The 21,491-nt window shown below is 40.5% G+C and overlaps 1 protein-coding gene across 4 annotated transcripts in view; it reads left to right on the plus strand.

The window, feature by feature from the left end:
* The window catches only part of ANKDD1B (ankyrin repeat and death domain containing 1B), a 61,834-nt gene that overhangs the window by 14,887 nt on the left and 25,456 nt on the right, over positions 1–21,491 (plus strand). For 2 of the 4 annotated variants that reach the window (XM_063664913.1, XM_063664916.1), the window contains 4 exons: positions 8,479–8,577; positions 9,370–9,468; positions 14,189–14,287; positions 20,697–20,795. In XM_063664913.1, coding sequence (XP_063520983.1) covers positions 8,479–8,577; positions 9,370–9,468; positions 14,189–14,287; positions 20,697–20,795 — 396 coding nt within the window. The remainder of the gene's footprint in view (positions 1–8,478; positions 8,578–9,369; positions 9,469–14,188; positions 14,288–20,696; positions 20,796–21,491) is intronic. The other 2 variants (XM_054488544.2, XM_063664914.1) reach the window with 1 other exon arrangement.

Here is a 21,491-nt window from a genome sequence, read left to right on the forward strand (position 1 = left end):
TATTAATGTAGGTACAGAGGAAAGCTATTTACATACATTATTTCAGTAAGAGGTCTTGGGCCTGGCACCTACCGATGCTCAACAAATCATTGCTGAATGAATGAATGATCTCATTAACCCCTACAATAATCCTATAAGGTAGAAAATATTTTGCTCATTTGTAGAGGAGAGGAAGTTGAGGCTCAAAGAGGCCAAACACCTGATCAAAAGTCTCACAACTAAAAAGTGACAGAGCCAGGACTTGAAGCCAGGTCTGGCTGAATCCATCCTTCATGCTGTACTGTCTCCCTCCTCAGACTAACAGTGGGTATTGGTCATGTCAGGGACTGTCTTTCCCCTGGAATATCTCCCTCTAGGCCTTGTTTTTTTTGTTTGTTTTTGTTTTCTTCATAGAGGAGTAGCTTTTGTGCACTTGGCATTTTGATTTCTCAGCAGTAGAATATACTTCATGAATGGGACTTCCTTTTCTCTGTGCCACCAGAATACTACACCATAAAAGTTTCTTTAGAAGCTGGTCAGTAATAGTCACTTCATTTCACTTGTTTTTAAAAATTTTGACATTTGTTTTCTGACCTTAATCTTAAAAACAACAATATTAACAATAAGAAGTATTTCTTCAAATTAGTTCTATACACTTCTTTGACTTCCTCTACATATGATTAAACAACTATACATTTACAGCTTAGAGGAAGACAGACTTGGGCTGTGGTCTGGTCAGTACCACCATGCACTAGCTGTGTGGTTTTAAGCAAGCTCTTCAATTTCTGAAATCCTCAGTTTCTCCATCTGTACAATGGAAACAATAAAATCTACTTTATGGTAACAACAAGGGTTGATAGGAGAAGTCTTGTCCCACATATAATTTTTTTTAAATCAGCAAACCTCCATTCTTTGATATATAATGATTGGCATTTCCTCAATCTTATGTAAAAGTACCTATGCAAATGAGCTTCATGGTAAGCCATTCCATAACCCCCTTTCGTTTATGCCATTCCTATGTAGCAATATTGGAATAGCCACTGCTGAGATGCTTAAATGAGCTAATGACTATAAAGCACTTAGCAACAAGCCAGGCACATTGTAAGTGCTCACTGTTCTAACAATTGTTATAGGATAAAAATCCTATCTGATTTTCTCAAAGTGACAGTCATAGTCAAATGCTATTTAGTATCAGAGTAAGGAAGTTAGATCTTCCTAATTTTATCCATGCCAAATAGAGATGTGGCCAATGAATGAATTCCATTCAGTTCAGTTCAGCAGATATTTGTTGACGGCCTGTTATGCATAAGACACACAATTATTTTCCCCTTCAATGTGCCCTGATTGCTTCCATGAGAGATGGTAGTGTGTGGGAAGGATCAGGCAGGCTGATGGGGCTCAGAAACCAAAGCAGGTTTGTGGGGAGCCTTCCCCACTTCTTGAATTTCTGCTGGCCAGCAGCCTTCCTGTCCAAAACTCTTTTCAGCTGATTCTGGGCATGTCCTCTTCTCTCACCTTCTTCCTCCTCTATCTGTTGGGAAAAAGGGTTGGCAGCAAACTGCAGAGAGTAATGTCCAGCTGCGAGATCTTAAATTGAGTTCAGAGACATACAAGGAATGAGCAAATACTGAGTCCACTGGGTCATCTAGGGAAAGAAGACTCTTTGAGTCTGAGCCCAACTTTAGTCTCTTAAGAAAACTAAATTGATGAATAGAAAACACACAAAAAAAACTACTTTTTTTCTAAGATCTGTGAGTGGATCACACCTGTTGACAAAAGTCAGTTGGAATGGTAGTTGCCAGGAGCTAGGAGGAAGGGAAAGTGGGAATTATTGTTCAATGAGGACAGAATTCCAGTTTTGCAAGATGAAAAGGGTTATAGAGATGGATGGTAGTGATGGCTAGACAACCATGAGTATACTTAATACCACTGAGCTATACACTTAATAATGGTTAAGATGATAGATTTAGTTATGTGTACTTTACCATAATAAAAAAAAGTTGTGGGGGGAAATGCCAGTTGCAACTGGGATCAGAAGCTCAAGGTCTGTTGATTTACTTCTGGGTTTCCCATTTGCATCTGCTTAAAGGTATTGTGGAGTTTGTGAAATACATTTGATATTTAAGGCATCTTCACCTTCACAGTGTTATTCTCTTGCCTAGTTTCTTATCAACAGAAAGTGATTGACAGCCTGTGTACCTGCCAGGTTTGGTAAAATCCATCTCTTTGGACTGGAGGGAACTCCAAAAGCTAACAAGGAAAGCTTTCCTGGAAGGAGGCCCTTAAAACAAAATGGATTTGACTAGGCCAGGGGGAATCTGGGTAGGGAGAGATGGAGGATGCTGGGAAACCTTTTGAGATTTCCCCCAGCTCCACAGCCATAAAAATCATTGAGGCCTTTCCAGGGGAGAGAGATTAGAGCAGCCAGGAGTTATAAATAAAGTCTAGATATTTTGAATCTACATGTAAATGTCCATCTGGTGATCAAAAATAATTACTCAGACTAACATGTTTGGGGAGGGAGAGAAATAGGAAGGCCTCACACGCCGTTCATATATTTGTTAAATATTTACAAGAATTTGGTGGTACAATGTTGGGTTGGTTTCAGCTACGAATATGGTAGACTTCCATTGGTTTAAAGTCTCTGGAAGTCAAAATGCAAAGAAGCTTCTTTTTCTGGGAGGGAAGGGGATAGTGAGTAGAAGGGGACTTGAGAAGACACCTGTTTTCTTATATAGACCCAAGGCAACATTTAACAACTTTAGATTTCATCAAATTTATTGTTTCCTGTCTGTGAGGGGAGAACTAACCCAGTGTCTCCCACGCCACCAGTACCACTTTTTCATATTTAACACGCTGCTTTTTTTTTTTTAACCTCATGACACATATTTTTTTTACCTCTGAAATTTCTAGTTATTCAGGGTTTCCCCTGCCTCAAGTGCCTGATCCCGGGGTGATGGGAAATGTTGTAGGCAGGAACATGCACTGGAGGCCCACCAGTGCCTCTCCTCAGGGGCTCCTAAGAGCGACACATCTCAGGGATCCCTGTGGTAAAGGAAGGTGAGGTTGGACTTTGGATACCCACTTAATGGCTATTTATGAAATTTTTGCTGAATTTGATAACATCAAATTTGATGACTTCATCTTCTCAGTAAACTTAAAAATAATTTATAATAAACAATCCCAATCCCTCAGACTTACATGCAAAAAAAAAAATTAAATGCATTGAGTTAAAACATATCAGGTTAGCCAGGCACAGTGGCTCACACCTGTAATCCCAGCACTTTGGGAGACAGAGGTGGGAGGATCTCTTGAGCTCAGGAGTTTGAGAACTAGCCTGGGAAGCATGGTGAAAACCCGCCTCTACAAAAAATACAAAAAATTAGCTGGCGTGTGGTGGTGCGCACCTGTGGTCCCAGCTACTCGGGAGGCTGAGATGGGAGGATCACTGGATCCCAGGAGGTGGAAGTTGCAGTGAGCTGAGATCATGCCACTGCATTTCAGCCTGGGTGACAGAGTAAGACCCTATTATAATCAGGTTAAATAGACATTGAGTTAATAGAGGAAAAAAAGAACAGGAATCCTGGACCCTCCTTATTTTAGTACTTAAACGGACAGGATCCTGAGCCAGGGAGTCTTTGCGATTTGCCCAAGGCCTGGAGCCCAGGGCCCTGACACCAAGCTCCACCATCCTCCTGGCTGGAAAAGCTTCCTGCCTTCCAAGTAAGGGAGGTCCTACGAGACTGCCCTGGATAGAGGCCTATTTGAATGTGATGAAAAAGGATTGGGTAGTTAAAAAAAATAAACGACATGATAAGAAACTATATTGTTTAAAAACCACATATATCTTTGAAATTCCTGTTATTTTGTCTAATAATAAGTACTCAATGAGAGAAAAGATTTATATCTCATTATGCTATAATCTCATCTTTCTTTATGCTACCTTTTCATATATTTATTACAGATTATTTTAAATGTCTTTACTTTGTGTAATTTTGCTTTTTCATCTTTTTCCTGGATGATAACTGTTTTAAAGGCTTCCAAAGTTCAAACTAATAGTGTTTCCATGGAAAGGAAAGATGTTTCATCTGTGGTAACTGTAGTCTTTTCTCAGAACCTCCCATCTCTTAGCAGGTGAAGCTTTCGTTCACTCTGTTATCTACACAGTAATGCAAAGCTTTGTAGCAACCACAGGTAAAAGAAAAGCGCCATTTTAAAGTTGAACAGATTAGTATTGTTACCAAACTGATAAATATGTATTAGTTAGAATTCTTTCTGTTGTAAAGACAAAAATCCATCTTGATCGAGATTAAGCAAAGAAGGTAATTTATTAACTTCTAAGTAAAGCGTTTGAGGGTGTGTCTTGCCAGCTTCAGGCATGGCTGGACCCAGCTCTTCTTCTTTCTTCATTTCTTAGCTGTCTGCCTGTCGGCATTATTCATAGGTATACTTTTCATATAGTAGGAAAGATAGCTCTTAGCAGCCTCAGGTTTAATATCCTTATGGATTTCAATCCATAAGAAATAAAAATAATAATCTGTCATTAAATGTTTATATATAAAGCTCAGGAACAACTCTGGCCCTACCTGAATCATATGCCCAATCTCGAACCAATCACTGTGACGACAGGGTTATGTAATCACTTTGTGTGGCAGAAGGCAGGCAGGTAAGGCCTGGAAATGGACAGCACTAAATGGGCTAAATGACAGGGTGTGTGTGTGTATGTGTGGTTGTTCTGCAAAGTAAAATGAAAGTGCCGTTACTAGAAGAAAGGTAAATATAAAGGCAAAAGCAATAAATGCCACACTAGGGCACAACACCTTCATGTATTATTTGTGGTCTCTGTGCATAAAGAGCTAACAAAAGCCCTTTCCTTCTGCATGATAATTTAAATTTTGATTAACTTTTTGCCTCTGTGTCCTTGCAAACTAAATAAAGATAGATTATTAACTATGTTACTAAGCAGCATAGATTATGATAAAATGACCCCTAATTGGTAAATTCCATCTAGACTGGGAAGAACTACAGATGAATTCTAAATTCCAGAAGGGGAAACCATCCTTTGGGCTTCTCTGAGTGCAGTGACTCTTGTAACTAGGCATCTCTCTCATGGGGACCCTGAAAGCTGTGCCTAAGGAGTTGTTCGGGAGATATTTATTCTTGTGGGGCATGAGCCTTCTAAGCCAGGATGGCTCCGACCCATCCAATGTGGATCTTGTCACTTTGCAACTAAGCACTCATCTGGGGGTCCAAAGACAATACCTCCTGGACAGCTATGTGGACCATGTCATGAAGAGGGACAGCTGATAGATACTGACAAGCTGTAATTTGTACCCACATCTTCTGAGAAGACTGGTGCCAGATGTGGCCTGTGATAATTTTATGAGTCTGAAATGTTTAGTTGAACCTTAAAAGACTCACTGGTGGGCTAGGCACGGTGGCTCACACCTGTAATCCCAGTACTTTGGGAGGCCGAGGCAGGTGGATAACTTGAGGTCTGGAGTTTGAGACTAGCTTGGCCAACATAGTGAAATCCCGTCTCTACTAAAAATACAAAAAATTAGCTGGGCGTTGTGGCGTGCGCCTGTAATCCGAGTTACTTAGGAGGCTGAGGCAAGAGACTCACTTGAACCCAGAAGGCAGAGGTTGCAATGAGCCAAGATTGTATCACTGCACCGCAGCCTGGGCAACAGAGCAAAACTCTGTCTCAAAAAAAAAAAAAATAAGAAAAGAAAAAGAATAAGACTCACTGGTGGACATTGAAGTTGCTCATAATTCTCTGACATAGGCAGTTGATTTAAGGAAGCCATCTAGTCAAAGGTGACAGAAACTCAACCCAAACCATACTAAGGAAAGGAATTTATTGGCTCATTCAATTACAAATCTAGCCATGGATTCAGGTATGTCTGAATGCAGGAGCTCAAATGATGTCAGCAGGGCTCTTTATCTCTTCCTAGTTTTCAACTCTGCTTTTCACTGTGCTGACTTCATTCTTAGGCAGGGTCTTCTTATCAGGTGGCAAAGAGGACTACTAACAGCTAGCTGATGGCTCTAGAATAAAAATCGGATATGCCAAAAAAAAAATCTCATGGTTGGCTGTCATAGGCCTAGCATGTGACCATCCCTGAACCAAGCACTGTGGCCAAGGGATAGGTGGTAGAAGAGGCAGGAACCTATAATTAACAGCTCCGCAAAATGAGCTAGGGGTCATTCTCCAGCGTAAAAGATAGCAGGCAGGAATCAGGTAACAAGTGCTCTTTTCTCCTATTCCAGTGCATTAGCAACCTTTAAAGGCCTTCTTCCACTATTTGTCACCACCCGCCTTTCCAGCCACAAACACACTTATGCTGAGTTATGTACCCCCATATATAACCAGCACTCGGTTACTACATTACATTATAATTACTTGCTTATGTGTCCATCTCTCCTTTTGGACTCTGAGCTTGAGGGTGGGCAATATATTTCTCACCTTGGTCACTCTATTGCTTAGCACATTATCTGGCATATTCATAGGGGCTCAACAATTATTGAACAAATGAATGAATTATTTATGAGGATATGTGACCAGATGTTTTCATCTAGTATATAATCACTGTCTCTTTTTCCCTCTTTTGTGATTTGTTTACATGAAGCTTTACCTGTAGTCACTATTTGCAAATATTTATATATCAAACACAAGAATTTTTGGTCTGTCATTTCCAAAGAGTTGCTCATGACTCAAGATTAAATTTTACCCTTCAATTAGTGCCTACCTTGAAAGCAGAAAACTGTGGTTCCAAGCAGTCTCTGTTTCTTTCCTTTGCCATTTCTTAGTGATTTCCTGAGAATGAAATCACTAAACCCTTTGTAGGGTTGGGGATGTAGATCTCATTGGTGACATATGTGGCCCAAGAATGATGAATTAGGTGAATTTTTTGGTGCAAATTTGTTTCTCCAGCTTCCATACATGCATAAATACAGACCTCTGTAGGACTGATCTTTATAGATTTGTTTTTGTCTTTGCTTTTTGCCATTTATTATTTCAGCATTTTTTCTTCGTTTTTTTTCTCCAGTTATTGGGGGCTCCTATGTTGTTATCTCAGGTTAACAGTGGCCATGATCTTTTCATTACTCTATTTTATCAAGTGTTAGATGAGGCTTCTATCTATTTTTTAACATTAAGACACCTTGCTAAGCTTTCAGTTAGTAACACACTAAGCCAATCTGTGAGTGTTTTCTTCTCTTTAATTGAAGAAAATACTTCTACTACCATATTGCCACCACAACTTCCTTTTCCTTATTTTAATTATCTCAAGTTACAACATTACATTTTCTGTGGATCTGTTATAGTTTGGCTATGCTTCGTCCCCACCAGAATTCATGTTGAAATTGGATCCCCAATCTGGTGGTGTTAGGAGGTGAGACCTATTGGGAGATGTTTGTGTCATGAGGGTGGATCTTTCATGAATGGCTTGGTGACATTCTTCGGGTACTGAGTTGTCACTCTGGTGGGACTAGATTCATTCTTACAGGAATAAATTAGTTCTCACAAAGGTGGGAGCTAGGATGCTCTTGGGTTTTGTCCCTTCACACGTGCTCGCATCCCTTTGACTTTCTCTGTCATGTTATGACACAGTGTGAAAGCCCTCACCAGAAGCCAAGACCATGCCCTTGAACTTCCCAGCCTGCAGAACTGTGAGCTAAATAAACCTTTTTTCTTTATAAATTACCCAGCCTGAGGTATTCTGTTATAGCAACACAAAACAGACTAAGACAGGTCTTTCACTTTTCTTGATGACATTTTGGCTATGGAAAATATAGTCTCCATTGGCAACATGAAAAGTAGGAGGAATTCCATAATCAGAAAATTCTATATTTGAGCTTATCTTCTAAAAAAATCAAACCTAAACATTTCTCTTCATCTGTATTCTCTGGGTAATGCCTCATTTCTTGATTCCATTTTGTATTGACCTATTCTCAAGAGTTTTCCTATTGATTCTTAGTAGATGTTGTAGATAAATCTATAAGGAAGAAAGGAAGGCCTAAGGAGAAGCAGCTAATCAAATGTCATGTCTGAATGAGCCACATAAACAATAAGCCCCAGAGTAAGGGAAGGCTTAGTATGATGTGCAGGTGCCTGAGACAGGGTCTGACACATAGTAGCTTCTCAGTAAATGGTGAAACAACTATGGAATAAATAAAGTTCATAATATTGCTATATTTAAAAGGGAATCTTGTCATCTGTGATGTTGCACCTCTCCTGATGCTTGAGAGGACCTTTTCTGAACAGTATTTGTGTGCCACCATGAAACAGATTTCATGCTGATGTGGAGTCTCCCACAGTTTTGAGTGAAAACCCAGAACCTGATCTGGTTTGGAGTCAGAGACAGCATCATCTTCCTCCCTGAAGAAGGGCCATCTTGGACTCCCCATCATCCTTGAAATTCGCTAGCTTTGTCCATTGTCTTGCTTGTTCACTAAGAGTGTAATAAATGCTTGAGGTTTGTGATTGATTTTTAGAAAGGAAGAAAACCATTTCTTTTGGCAGCTGAGAGGGGCCATGTTGACATGATAGAAAAACTTACCTTCCTAAACCTGCATACTTCAGAAAAGGACAAGGTGAGTTGGACTTTTATTTCTTTGCTGAGAACAAGAGAAAGGGGAGTAACAATTGATGTAGAGGGGTAACTATTGGCATGTAGATTTGGTGAGGGCATTTTAGTCAGCAGGAGAGTTAAATTGCTACTGTACTCAGAGAGAATCATGAACTATCCAGGCAAAAATCCTTCCACTGTTGCTGTGGGTTGTCCAGATTGGCAGTTTTTGCTTCATAAATGTTTGTGAAGTCAATAGACCACATGGATTTTTCCATGATCAACTCCACCCCTCTTCTCTCCTCCCATGAGGTCTCCTGGAGGCTCAGCCTTATATGAAAGGGGAGGGGAAAACCCTGGGGTAGACGTCCATATCTATATGTACACCTTTGATGACTTTCTTAGGAGAAATTCCTAGATGTGGAATTGTGGGTCAAAGGCTTCTGCACATTTTAAAATCTTTGGGTATACAATATTGCTAAAATGATCTCCCAGAAATCTTTCACCATTTTACCCTCACAGAGGTCAAATGGAATTTCTTTTGTTGCTCTATGTTTTGCTAGCAATTGGTAGCAAAGTTAGAGCAAGGAGCACGGATGATTTTTTTCCTACTGGTTCAAAAAGCTATACCTTTTTATTTAAAACTTAAAAAAGTATAAATTTCACTTAAAACGGCAGATACAGTGGTCCACACTCTGGACCGCAGCTTTAACCAAAATGAAAACTTCCAGAAACTCCATTGTAGCCCTCACTATTGAAGGAGCATGCTCTCCCAGCACAGGGGATTCTACGTCTAGTGTGTGTGTCTCTGTTACAGGAGGGAAACACTGCCTTGCACCTCGCTGCGAAGCATGGTCACAGTCCTGCAGTGCAGGTGCTGCTAACCCAGTGGCAAGACATAAATGAGATGAATGAGGTATGTGGAAGTGCTCATTACAGGCACAGGACTTAAATGGGAAAGGGTTGGAGGAATGGCTTTCGAGAAAAGAGTGAGAGGAAAACAAAGGTGTTAGTGCCATGGAGTGTAAAATGTGATGCTGAAGGATTCTTACTTTATTCTTCAAAGTATCCCACAGCACTTCATTTGTTAATCCATTCATTTATTCACCCATTCATTCAAATAACATTTGTTTAATATCTACTGTATGCCAGATGAAGTATGTATTCTTATTCTAGAAGCCTACAGGGCAAGAAGGGCATGCAAAACAAATAATGTATTGGGCTACATGCAATAATAGAGGTGTACAGAGAATGCCATGAAAACACAGAGAAAGATGTTTTTCAGAAATTACAGTTTTCACAGAAGAAGTGATATATTATCTGGGTCTTGACATTGTAATGAACATTGGCAGGAGGGATTTTGAGGATGGCACAAGTATAAAGTATTTCAGAGGGAAAAGTCCAAGTAAAAGAACCAAGGCAAGAGTATGGTGTGTTCCGGGCTGACAAGCTCAAGGTGGCAGAAATTGAGGATAGGAGGGCTGGGAAAGCTGGAAGCTTAGTGGGCCAAGGCAGACAGACGGTGAAAGGCCATGCTTTACAGGAGGGAGGGTTTGGCTTTGATGTGGTTGCCAGCAGAGACCTTGAAGGGTTTTAAGCAGTGAAAAGGGATGGGATTCATCTTAGGTGTGGGCAGGTAACTGTCACAGCTGTTTGAAAGGTAGACTGGTGCGAGGAGAGCCCACAAGTGGGGAGGACCAGTCAGGTGACTGCCAAAATGGGGGAAACAAGACCTATGGAAGGCCTCTCACTGAGACACTCATGAGCAACAAACAGGATGAAGTGGTAGGAGGAAGCAGAGTCCACAGCACTTGTGACCAGGACTTGGGGAGAGGGAGGACTTTCTGCCCCCAGCTGTCTGGCTTGGGCTGTTTGTTGGGGAGTACAGTGGGGGAGCAGGTGAGTGAGGTAGGTAATGAGGGCTTGAGTGGGTTTGTTTGAGGCACCTGGGAGGTGGGTACATTCAGGTGGAGTGTTAGCGAGCTGGAAACTGGTTCTGGGGCCGAGTGCAGTGGCTCACACCTGTAATGCCAGCAGTTTGGGCAGCCGAGGTAGGCGGATCACCTGAGGTCAGGAGTTTGAGACCAGCCTGGCCAACATGTGAAACCCCGTCTCTACTAAAAATACAAAATTAGCTGGGTGTGGTGATGGGTGCCTGTGATCCCTGCTACTCGGGAGGCTGAGGCAGGAGAGTCACTTGAACCCAGGAGGCGGAGGTTGCAGTGAGCCCAGATCGTACTACTGCACCTGAGCCTGGGCGACAGAGACTCTGTCTCAAACAAAAAAAAAAAAAAAAAAAAAAAAAGAAAGAAAAAAGAAACTGGTTCTGGATTTGGTGGAGGGGAAGTGGCTGTGGCTATGCAGGCAGGTTTGTGTGTCATTTGCCCTGGATGGTCACTTCTTAACTTATGGTCCAGTAACTTTTTGTCTGGCTGTTTGGAAACTCAGGTCAGTGGGGTTCTCTTGGATTTCACAGTTTAATGTTCTGATCATTTCTAAACTTGATGCCTCTCCTGAGAGCTACAGAAAGAACTAGTATCATAATCATTTACCTTAAGATACCATTGATTGTAAGGCACACCATTATTTTATGTAACACTCAGAAAAAATAATGCTGCCTTTTAACTATGACAAAAAACTTTATTATCACTTAAAATATTTATTTTATGCTGCCTATTTGAAGATGTGTTTACACTTTTAGTTTTTTACATGCACATATAAAGGAAAAAATAAGCAAGATAACTCAGTTAATTGTTTCTAAATTTCATGCTGAATTAGATTCTTCTAAATCACTTTCTTATTCAGTCTTGACGATTTCTTTCTTTTTTTCTTTTTCTTACTTTCTTTTTTTTGTTATAGTGTCAGGGTCTTGCTTTGTCACCCAGGCTGGAGTACAGTGGCATGGGAGATGCAGCATTTCTTAAAGAATGCCCCACTGTTGTTTCTAAGATTTTCTTCTAAGCCACTGATACCCATTCCAATATAATGCATATGCTCAAACAACGACAATTATATCCACCTGGTTGACTGAGCTAGCGCTCATGACCTAATCACCTCACAAAGGTCACGTCTTAATCTTATTGTATTGGGGATTTAATTTTCAACATGAATTTTGGAGGGACACAAATATTCAAACCAGAGCAGAGATCAAGTCCTGTAGTCACAGGATTTATAGTCTTAGTTATTTATAGTCTTAGTTATGCTTTCCCTGTTCTATTAAAACATGTTTAAACCACTGGAATGTGTGCATGCATGTGGATTTCATCTTCCTTTTAGCAACTTTGGAGTCAGGGCACATTGGGGACTCATAAAGCCCAGGAAACTTTAATTTCAGATTATGATAGGTTTCATTTGCACAAAATTAAGGGCACAGTGATAATAATATTATCTTTTTGGATATGATTCATAATGTTTGTCCAGTTGTGGGCTGCTTCTGTTTCCTGATACAAGCTGTTGCCAGATCAGTTAGAGTGACCCACGTGAATGCTCTAGAGCCGTGGCCTCCAGACATTTTTGGTAGCAAACTCATATCAGTAAAGAAAGTTTGATTATGTGGCTATCACATATACATTTATAATTCAATTAATTCATTATAAAGCATTCGCTAGAAATATAAATTTTTAAAATTCAAGATAAAAAATAAATAGCAGTTTTGTATTTTCTTTTAACTCAAAGAATTATTATTATTTATTATTATTAGAAATAGGATCTCATTATGTTGCTCAGGCTGGTCTCAAATTCCTGGCTTCAAGTGATCTTCCCATCTCAGCCTCCCATGCAACTGAGATTACAGGTGTGAGCTACCATGCGCAGCTCAAAGGATGATCTTATACACATCTGATGGATTTTACTACTAGTTTCCTTTGTGTTCCTCTGCATATATGTACAATATATTTTTCATAGCTGCCCCAAATTCACTTAACTATTCTGTAGCTGTTGGATATTTAGTTTCAGTTTTTGTTTATTATAGGTAGTGCTGTCACAGACCTCTTTGTATATAAACCTTAGTCTGAATTCCTCACAATTGCCTTTGGGTATATCCTTAGAGGTAGATTGTAGGGTCCAAGATATGAAACCTTATCAGGCTCTGGATATATTAAAGACATGAATTTTTTACTTTACACTTTATTTTAACAAATATTTTTCCACTGGGACTTGTGTTTTTCCATCTATTTTCCTGGAAAAATGAGAAGAAAGATTATGGGGAGAAATGCCTTTTTTGTTTGTTTGTTGGTTGGTTTTTTGAGACGAAGCTTCGCTCTTGTTGCCCAGGCTGGAGTACAATGGTGTGATCTCGGCTCACTGCAACCTCTGCCTCCCAGGTTCAAGTGACTCTCCTGCCTCAGCCTCCCGAGTAGCTGGGATTACAGGCGCATGCCACCATGCCAGGCTAATTTTTGTATATTTGGTAGAGACAGGGTTTCACCATGTAGACTAGGCTGGTCTTGAACTTCTGACCTGAGGTGATCCACCCGCCTCGGTCTCCCAGAGTGCTGGGATTACAGGCATGAGCCACTGTGCCCGGCGGAGAAATGCCTTTATAAGCAGATGGCTGTCCCAGGCACCCAGGTAAAGCAGCCTGGAATATAATTTTCCCACCTTGTTGGAATGCGAACACTGGTTTCTATACTCTTGTGTTCCTGTTAACATGATTGTTTATACCTAATTAGCTATGAGTAAAGCCTTCTGAATTTATCCTAAGGCAGTTGTTAAGCAGAATAATGTCCAAGGAGGGAAATCATTAGGGAATGGGGAAGGAATTCTGCATTTCTTCCAAATATTTTTAGGAAATTCTGCATGAGGAAAGGGAAATAGCCAAGTAGCTATTGTGTGGGACCAGCTCCTTCTTTTTCCTCTATGTTTTGGCCTGAATTAAACTCTTACTTTGTCCTCCTAGTGTTTATCTTGAGTTTCAGGAAACTGAAGTACTGAGATTTTTTAAATTACTGTTATTTTTCAAAATGTCATGTAACATTTAATCAGCTGTAAAGATTAAAGTTATACTTGGTACAAACGTACTTCTAATTTTGTATGTTTCATACTGTACTATAATTCCTTATTTCTGAGATTATCTTTCTTTCTTTTTTTTTTTGTTTTGAGACGAGGTCTCACTCTGTTGTCTAGGCTGGAGTGTGGTGATGCAGTCCTGTCTCACTGTAGCCACATCCTGGGCTCAGGTGATCCTCTCACCTCAGCCTTCTGAGTAGCTGGGACTATAGGCATCCACCACCATACTCGGTTAATTTTTTAAACTTTTTTAGAGATGGGGCTTTGCCACATTGCCCAGGCTTGTCTTGAACTCCTGGGCTCAAGTATTCTGCCTGCCTCAGCCTCCCAAAGTGCTGGGATTACAGGCTGAGCCACTGAACCCAGCCACTTTGACACTTTTCAGCTGAGGTTTAGTTTTCTTATCTGTAACATGTGGATAATATTAACCCTGCCCTTATAGCATTGTGTGATTTAACTGTGCCAAAGCATATAGTCTTGGCAGTACAAGCTGACACATAGTTGTTCAATAAATGCCATCCATTATTAAGAGTAATACACAAAAGGCATAGAGAAAGCATGTTGTTTGTCAAGTAATTTCATTCCATGACAAGGGGCAATTAAATTTAACTTATTTTTCCTTTTGTTAGAATGGAGAAACACCATTCTTTCTGAGTGTTGAAGGAGGTCATGAAGAGTGCAGCAAAGTGCTGCTGACAGCAGGAAGTGACATCAACATTCCAAATAAAGTATGTGTTCCAGACCGTGTTCACTCATGCAGTGGGAAGGAGACTTAAAATGTTCTTTGGAAACTCTGGTCCTACATTGATCCACTCACTGGTACTTTAGAATTAATATTTATAATATGCTTTGTTTTTGGCAAGAATTAATGATTTACCTCTAATATTCCCCAGTTACTGTGTCCTCAAAAGCAATGCCATTCTTTCTATTCTTTTGGGGAAGGAATAATGGAAAATGGGGCAAAATGAGCAAGTCCTTGTCACTTCTTAGAAACAGACACTCTATTCTACTTTGTTTTCTCATAGCAACTAGTGCACGCTTGGCTTATACAGAGAAGACGCTGAAAAAAAAATTATTGTGTGAAAGCTCAAGCGGTCAGCCTGGTGCAGGATGAAGGAAGGATGGTGCCTTCCTCTAAATGCAGAATACTTTTGTATGTAGTCATTGTGCTAAGAACCTTTGAAACTTTTGAGACTGTGTTATTATTTTTATTTTTTTAGATCACAAAAATAGAATTTGGAAAAGTTAAGGAAATCATTCAGAATCATATGACTAGTCAATAGCAGTGCAAGGATTCAGACTAATGTCTGACACCAGTGCCTCAGCTTTTAACCCCTGCAGTGGCTTTGTCTTCAGATGGTTTAGTTTCTTTTTCTGTTTTTCTAATTAATTATAATGAAAACTCATGGCAAAAAATTTGAATAGCACCAACGGGTATATGATAAAAAAGTGTCTTACTCCAACCCCACATCGCAATTTTACTCCCCAGAACTAACATCCTTAATAGTTTACTTAGTCTTCCAGGAATTTTCCATGAATCTACATGGAAAATGTAATTAAATCCATACACATATATATACCAACACTGTATAAACAGTAGCACAGTATATAATATATGCTGCTCTGCACCTTGGTTTCTTTTGATTGCCAATATAGTTTAGAGATCTTTATATCCACACAATATATAAACAATTTCTTTTCAACAAGTACAAATTTAAATACGCAAGAATAAAGTCCCAATCAAGAATAAAGTCCCAAACTGGCATGTTTGATACCCTGTATTCTGCTGGTGGGAGTGTATATTTGTATAATCTTTTGAAAAGCAATTTGTCACTTTCCTTTTAACAACACATGGCAAATTATGTTAAGGAAATAATTTAAAAGGCAGAAAGCTAGCTGCATGCATTCAGATAGATGATAAAGTTAGTTCCAATAGCCAAGAACTAGATACAACATATACGTGGAATGAATGGTAGGAGAAGGCTGAAAGAAGGTTTGGTGCATCTACTTGGAAAATTATGTAGCTGTTAAAAATTATAGTGATAAATACTAAAAATATATTGCAATATTGAACATGTTAATCATAGAACACTAGTTGAAAAAATATATTATAGTAGAGTAAATATTAATATAATATTGAATTTATATATACATGCACAAGGATTGTGAGAGAGGAAAATCAAAGTAGTATGAGTTGATTCCCACTGAAGTTGCAAGGTTATTGATGCAATAAATAAACACAAAGTTAAGAATTCACGGGAGCTATGAAATATTCAGAATGTGGAGAGCTGTGCCTCCACAGTCATTACACAGGTGCCTCCTTGTCCCCAATCTGTATCCCCCTTCAAGTTCCTAGGAAGGCTTCCCAGGTTAGCAGGACTCTGTCAGGCTTACTCCATTATTGTGTACACTGTCTCATCCTTGTCCTTAATTACTTTGCCCTTAAGTATTTTGCTTTGTAGTGATTTTCATATGCACACGTTCTCCCCATCCGACTGAGACTGCAGGCTCCATATTGCCCCTGTCCTTACAGCCAGTGGCCTCAGCTGCTCTAGGCAGCCTGGAAATGATCGTGAATCCATTTTTTAGCTTTTACTTCTAGAATTTTTCCTCGAGTTCATCAGCACACTTCTCAATCAACAACCTCAGCCCCCACTAGCTATCCACACCTATCTGTCCAACCCAGTGAAAACCTTGGGGAGAAAAGCAGTGTGAAGCAAGAAGCCAACAGCAAGAACACACATGAGCCCGGGATGGGTTGGACTTTGGTTTGCTTTCACATTTGTAGGTGATTGCTGTGTTTGATCTTGGACACGCTTCACCTGCTGACACTGATGAGTCTTGGTTTCCAGGAGATTGCTTTTGTGCTCCCTCCCACCTCCCCATCAGCAAGGGGAGCGGGTAAAGGGTTGAGTCATTTCTAAGGAGGATGTTGGAGTGAGATTATGAATGTAGTTGACAGCTGGCTTCCTCCATTTGTGTTGGGTGGAGGGGCTGCCCAGAGTTAGGGCAACAGGCTCTCTTTAGGGCCCTATTAACTGCCCTGGGTCCAATAAAGGCATTTGTAGGTCCTAAGAACTCATATTCCTGGAGGTCCTACCTCACATTTTATCATACATATTTAAGTGCTCCCACATTCCTCTTTACTGTTTTTTTTTTTTTTTTTTTTTTTGCTGTTAATTGCTCTAAAAAGCTTTTTTGTTTTTGCTTTTTGCAATTATTTGGCTATGACAGACTCACCTAATTTATGATTGACTCTGATTTCTTAGAACTCTGTGTGCATAATTGGGAATTTGAGGGAGGTGAAAAAATGCAACCTACAAATTGTTTATAAATATAATGAATATTTTATGAATATTACATTTAATAATCAATGAAGTATGAATGTCAATTAAATATTTATTCACTTCAATTTTGTGGTTTTCTTTTGGTATCATGGAACCAATACTTTTTTTATGTTTTACATTTTAACAGTTTCTTTGGCTCATAAAAAGTCTGTAGGCCCTACACACGGAGCCCATGATGCCTAGAGGTAAATGCTGTGGACTCCCACAGCTCTTCCTACTACAGGGTTCCTGCTTTGAGTTTCTTGTAAATTTGTTTCTGCTTTAGGTGGCTTCTGATCTTCCCAGGGAGGGCACTTCTGACCATTCTGATCTCAGTTTAAATGTCACCTTATCCAAGAAGGCTTTGTTGATCAACCATGGGAAAGTAGCCAACAAGTCATGCTATTTTATGTCTTGTTATAGAACTTACAACTAGCTGATGTTATTCTTCTAACAACATCTAGAATCTAATAAGCAGATTTAAGTCCGCTGATCTCCTGATCTACCAGTCTACCAATCTATGGATCAATTGATTGTCCACCACCACTGAAATGTAATGTCTGAGATCTTGTCAGTTTTGTTTACCAACATATCCCTCCACTATCTAAAATAGTGCCTGGCACAAAATAAGTGCTCAATATTTTTTTTGTGGAATGGATAAAATAATAGTTACGGTTACCATACACATTTACTGGCTCGCGTATCCTCCCAGTAGTATTGTGATTTCAGAGAAAGAAGGGGGATGATGTGGTAGGCAGAGTCAGGCTCCCCACCCCAGAGATGTTCACATCCCAATTCCCGGAACCTGTGAATATATTATGTTACATGGCAAAGGAGAATTTAAATTGCAGATGGAATTAAGGTTGCTAATTGGTTGATCTTAAAATGAGATTCTCCTGGATTACTAGGTGGGCCCAATGTAATCATGAGGGTCCTTTAAAGAGGAAGGGGGAGGCAGACGAGGATGTCAGTGATGCAGTGTGAGAAGGCCTCAGGTAACTGTTGCTGGTTTTGACAATGGAGCAAGGGGGTGTGAGCCAAAGAACATAGGAGGCTTCTAAAACCTGTAAGAGACAAGGAAGTGGATTCTCCTGAGAGCCTCCAGAAGGGAACATAGGTCTGCGAAATTTTTTTTTTTTTTTTTTAGCCCAGTGGGATTCATTTTGGACTTCCGACCTCCAGAACTATAAAATAATACATTTTTATTAAGCCACTAATTTTGTGGCAATGTCTTATAACAGCAATAGAAAACTAATATAGGGGCCATTTTTACAGGCGAAGACAAAGAGGCCCGTACTTGATAGGCCACATATCCAAGGTCATATAGGCATTTAGCATCATGCAAGCTAGATTTCAGTTGGTCAGAGATATACGGGTCATTGCTGTTGGCATCTGTTCCATTATCTATTGCTTCCTAAAAATCCAACCCAAAGCTCAGTGGCTTAAAACAACAATGTATTATTATTTTCATGTCTCTGTGGGTTGACTGGGCTCACCTGAGAGGATTCTTACTTTGAGTTTATTATGTGATTACAGTTGGAAGTCGGCCAGGATTTTGAAGGCTTACCTGAGCCCGATATCCAAAAGAGTACACTCACATGCCTGGCAGTTAATACTGGCTGTCAGCTGGGAGCTCACCTGGGCCTCACCATGTGCCTTAGCCTACAGCCTGGGAACTGGCCTCTAAGAGGAAGGATTACAAGAGCAGGCATTACAAAAGGCAGAGAGCAGCAGCTGCCAGGCTAGTTAGGGGCCATGCCTGGAACTGGCACACAGGAACTTCTGCCATATTCTATTGGTCAAAGCAGTTACAGGGTTGACCCAGATTCAAGGAGGTGGAGAAATAAACCCCACCTCTTGATGAGGGGAGTGGCAAGGACATAGTGCAGAGGAGCCTGTGGGACAGGAGATACTGATGCAGCCATTTTGGGAAAGCAATCTCCAATAGCATCCTTATTTGGAAGACGTGAAAATACTTTGTAGCAATCTTACAATTAATCAGTCAACAACCAATTCATTGACCTTGTATTATTGCAAGGCACCATGCTGGGCCATTTGGAGGATGGCAGGAGCGCCAGGAGCAGACCATCCCCTCAAGCAGTGTGCCCTCCTCCTTGGGCACTAAGCAAAGACAGCTGAGCACAGGGAAGGAGAGGTGCTGAAAGGGCCGAGTAGGAAGATGATGAAGGAAGCTGCACGTAGAAATTATGCCGAGCATTGAATGTCTGCCTAGCACAGGGGAGACTGGCAGTAAACAGACAGGGCTGCAGGAAACAGGCCTTTCTTGGGGCTGATACCAAGTCACCTATTTTGGTTCAAAGAGGGGTTTTGCTGAGGTGTATGGAGAAAAGACCTGGTTCTAGTCCACTTCATACTTCCTGGGAGAAGGGAAATGAGGATTTAACTCATATTTGCCCTAGGCATAGTGTCTTAGTCAGCTCAGGCTGCTATAAAAAATACCATAAAACTGAGTGACTTAACAAACATTTATTTCTCATAGTTGTGGAGGTTGGAAGTCTGAAATCAGGGTGCTAGCAGATCAGGTTCTGATGAGGCTCTTTTCCTGGTTTACGGACAACTGTCTTCTTGCTGTATCCTCACATGGCAGAAAGAGAACTAGCCAGCTCTCTGGCCTCTTTTTGCAAGGGCATGGGTCTCATTCTTGAGGGTTCCACCCAGGGTTCACCTAGATTCAAAGGAGTGAAGAAAATAACCCCGCCTCTTGATGAGGGGAGTGGCAAGGTTATATTGCAGAGATTGTGGGACAGAAGATACTGATGCAACAATTGCGGGAAAGCAATTTCCAGCAGCATCCTTATTTGAAAGACCTGCAAATACTTTGTAGCAGTCTTACAATTAATCAGTCAACAATGAATTACCTAATAACCTCCGAAAGTCCCCACCTCCTATCATCATCACATTGACATTAGAGTTTCAACATATGAATTTTGGGAGGGACACAAACATTCAGTCTGTTGCACACATGTTCCCTAGGGCTCTGACACTTTTATGGGAGACACTTAGAAAAAAACATTAGGCAAAAACCACAATTGCTTTTGTACCAGCATAATAATAGCTCCCCTTCACCCCAGTAATTAAAAACACATGGATTTTCTATTTATTTATTCAGAGACTGGGTCTCACTCTGTTGCCCAGGCTGGAGTGCAGTGGCATGATCTTGGCTCACTGCAATCTTTGCCTCCCAGGCTCAAACCATCCTCCCACCTCAGTCTCAGCCTCCTGAGTACCTGGGACCACAGGGACACACCACCAAGCCCAGCTAATTTTTGTAGAGACAAGGTTTCACCATGTTGCCAGGGCTGATCTCAAACTCCTGGGCTCAAGTGATCTACCGGCGTTGGCCTTCCAAAGTGCTGGAATTACAGGCATGAGCCACTGTGCCCAGCCAGATTTTCTTTTTTAAATACAGCCATGCATCTGTGAATGACAGGGATATGTTATGAGGAATGCCTGATTTCGTTGTGTAAACATAAATAGAGTGTACTTACACAAACCTAGATGGTACAGCCTACAACACACTATATGGTATATCTATTGCTCCTAGGCTACAAACCTGTACAGCATAGTAACGTAGTAACATAGTTAAGTACTTGTGCCATAGGAATTTTTCAGTTCCATTGTAATCTTACGGGACCACTGCAGGTCTGTCATTGACCAAATCACTGTTACATGATGCACGACTGCAGTTGTACTATTTCATTGTATTAACTGATTACCATGTCATAAACACCAGAAAACATGCTGAATTATAATGGTAGTTCCTCCCTGACCTCTCTATCGTCTCTTGCAGCTCAGTATCAGCAGTTTGCAGATAGCAACCAGGAACGGCCATGCATCCCTTGTCAACTTTCTTCTCAGTGAGAACGTTGATCTGCACCAGAAAGTGGAAGTGAGTTTATTCCAATGACACGGGCTTTGGTCCTGGCGCCGTGAGGTTGGCTGTGCCAGGGAGATGCCCCTTGCAGATACGTGTAGGAGATGAGATGTTCCACAAGGGAGGAATTCTTTCTGGGAAGGCTGGCTGACTTCTTTTGGAGGCTGAGTCTTAATCTTTTTTTTTTTTTTTTTTTTTTATTTTATTTTTTTTTCTTGGATTTAATTTTTTTTTTTTCTTTCTTTTATTATTATTATTATTATTATCATCATTATTATACTTTAGGTTTTATGGTACATGTGCGCAATGTGCAGGTAAGTTACATATGTATGCATGTGCCATGCTGGTGCGCTGCACCCACCAACTTGTCATCTAGCATTAGGTATATCTCCCAATGCTATCCCTCCCCCCTCCCCCAACCCCACAACAGTCCCCGAAGTGTGATGTTCCCCTTCCTGTGTCCATGTGTTCTCATTGTTCAATTCCCACCTATGAGTGAGAATATGCGGTGTTTGGTTTTTTGTTCTTGCGATAGTTTACTGAGAATGATGATTTCCAATTTCATCCATGTCCCTACAAAGGACGTGAACTCATCATTTTTTATGGCTGCATAGTATTCCATGGTGTATATGTGCCACATTTTCTTAATCCAGTCTATCATTGTTGGACATTTGGGTTGGTTCCAAGTCTTTGCTATTGTGAATAATGCCG

The sequence above is a fragment of the Pongo pygmaeus genome, chromosome 4 (assembly GCF_028885625.2).
Source record: "Pongo pygmaeus isolate AG05252 chromosome 4, NHGRI_mPonPyg2-v2.0_pri, whole genome shotgun sequence".
NCBI lineage: Eukaryota > Metazoa > Chordata > Mammalia > Primates > Hominidae > Pongo > Pongo pygmaeus.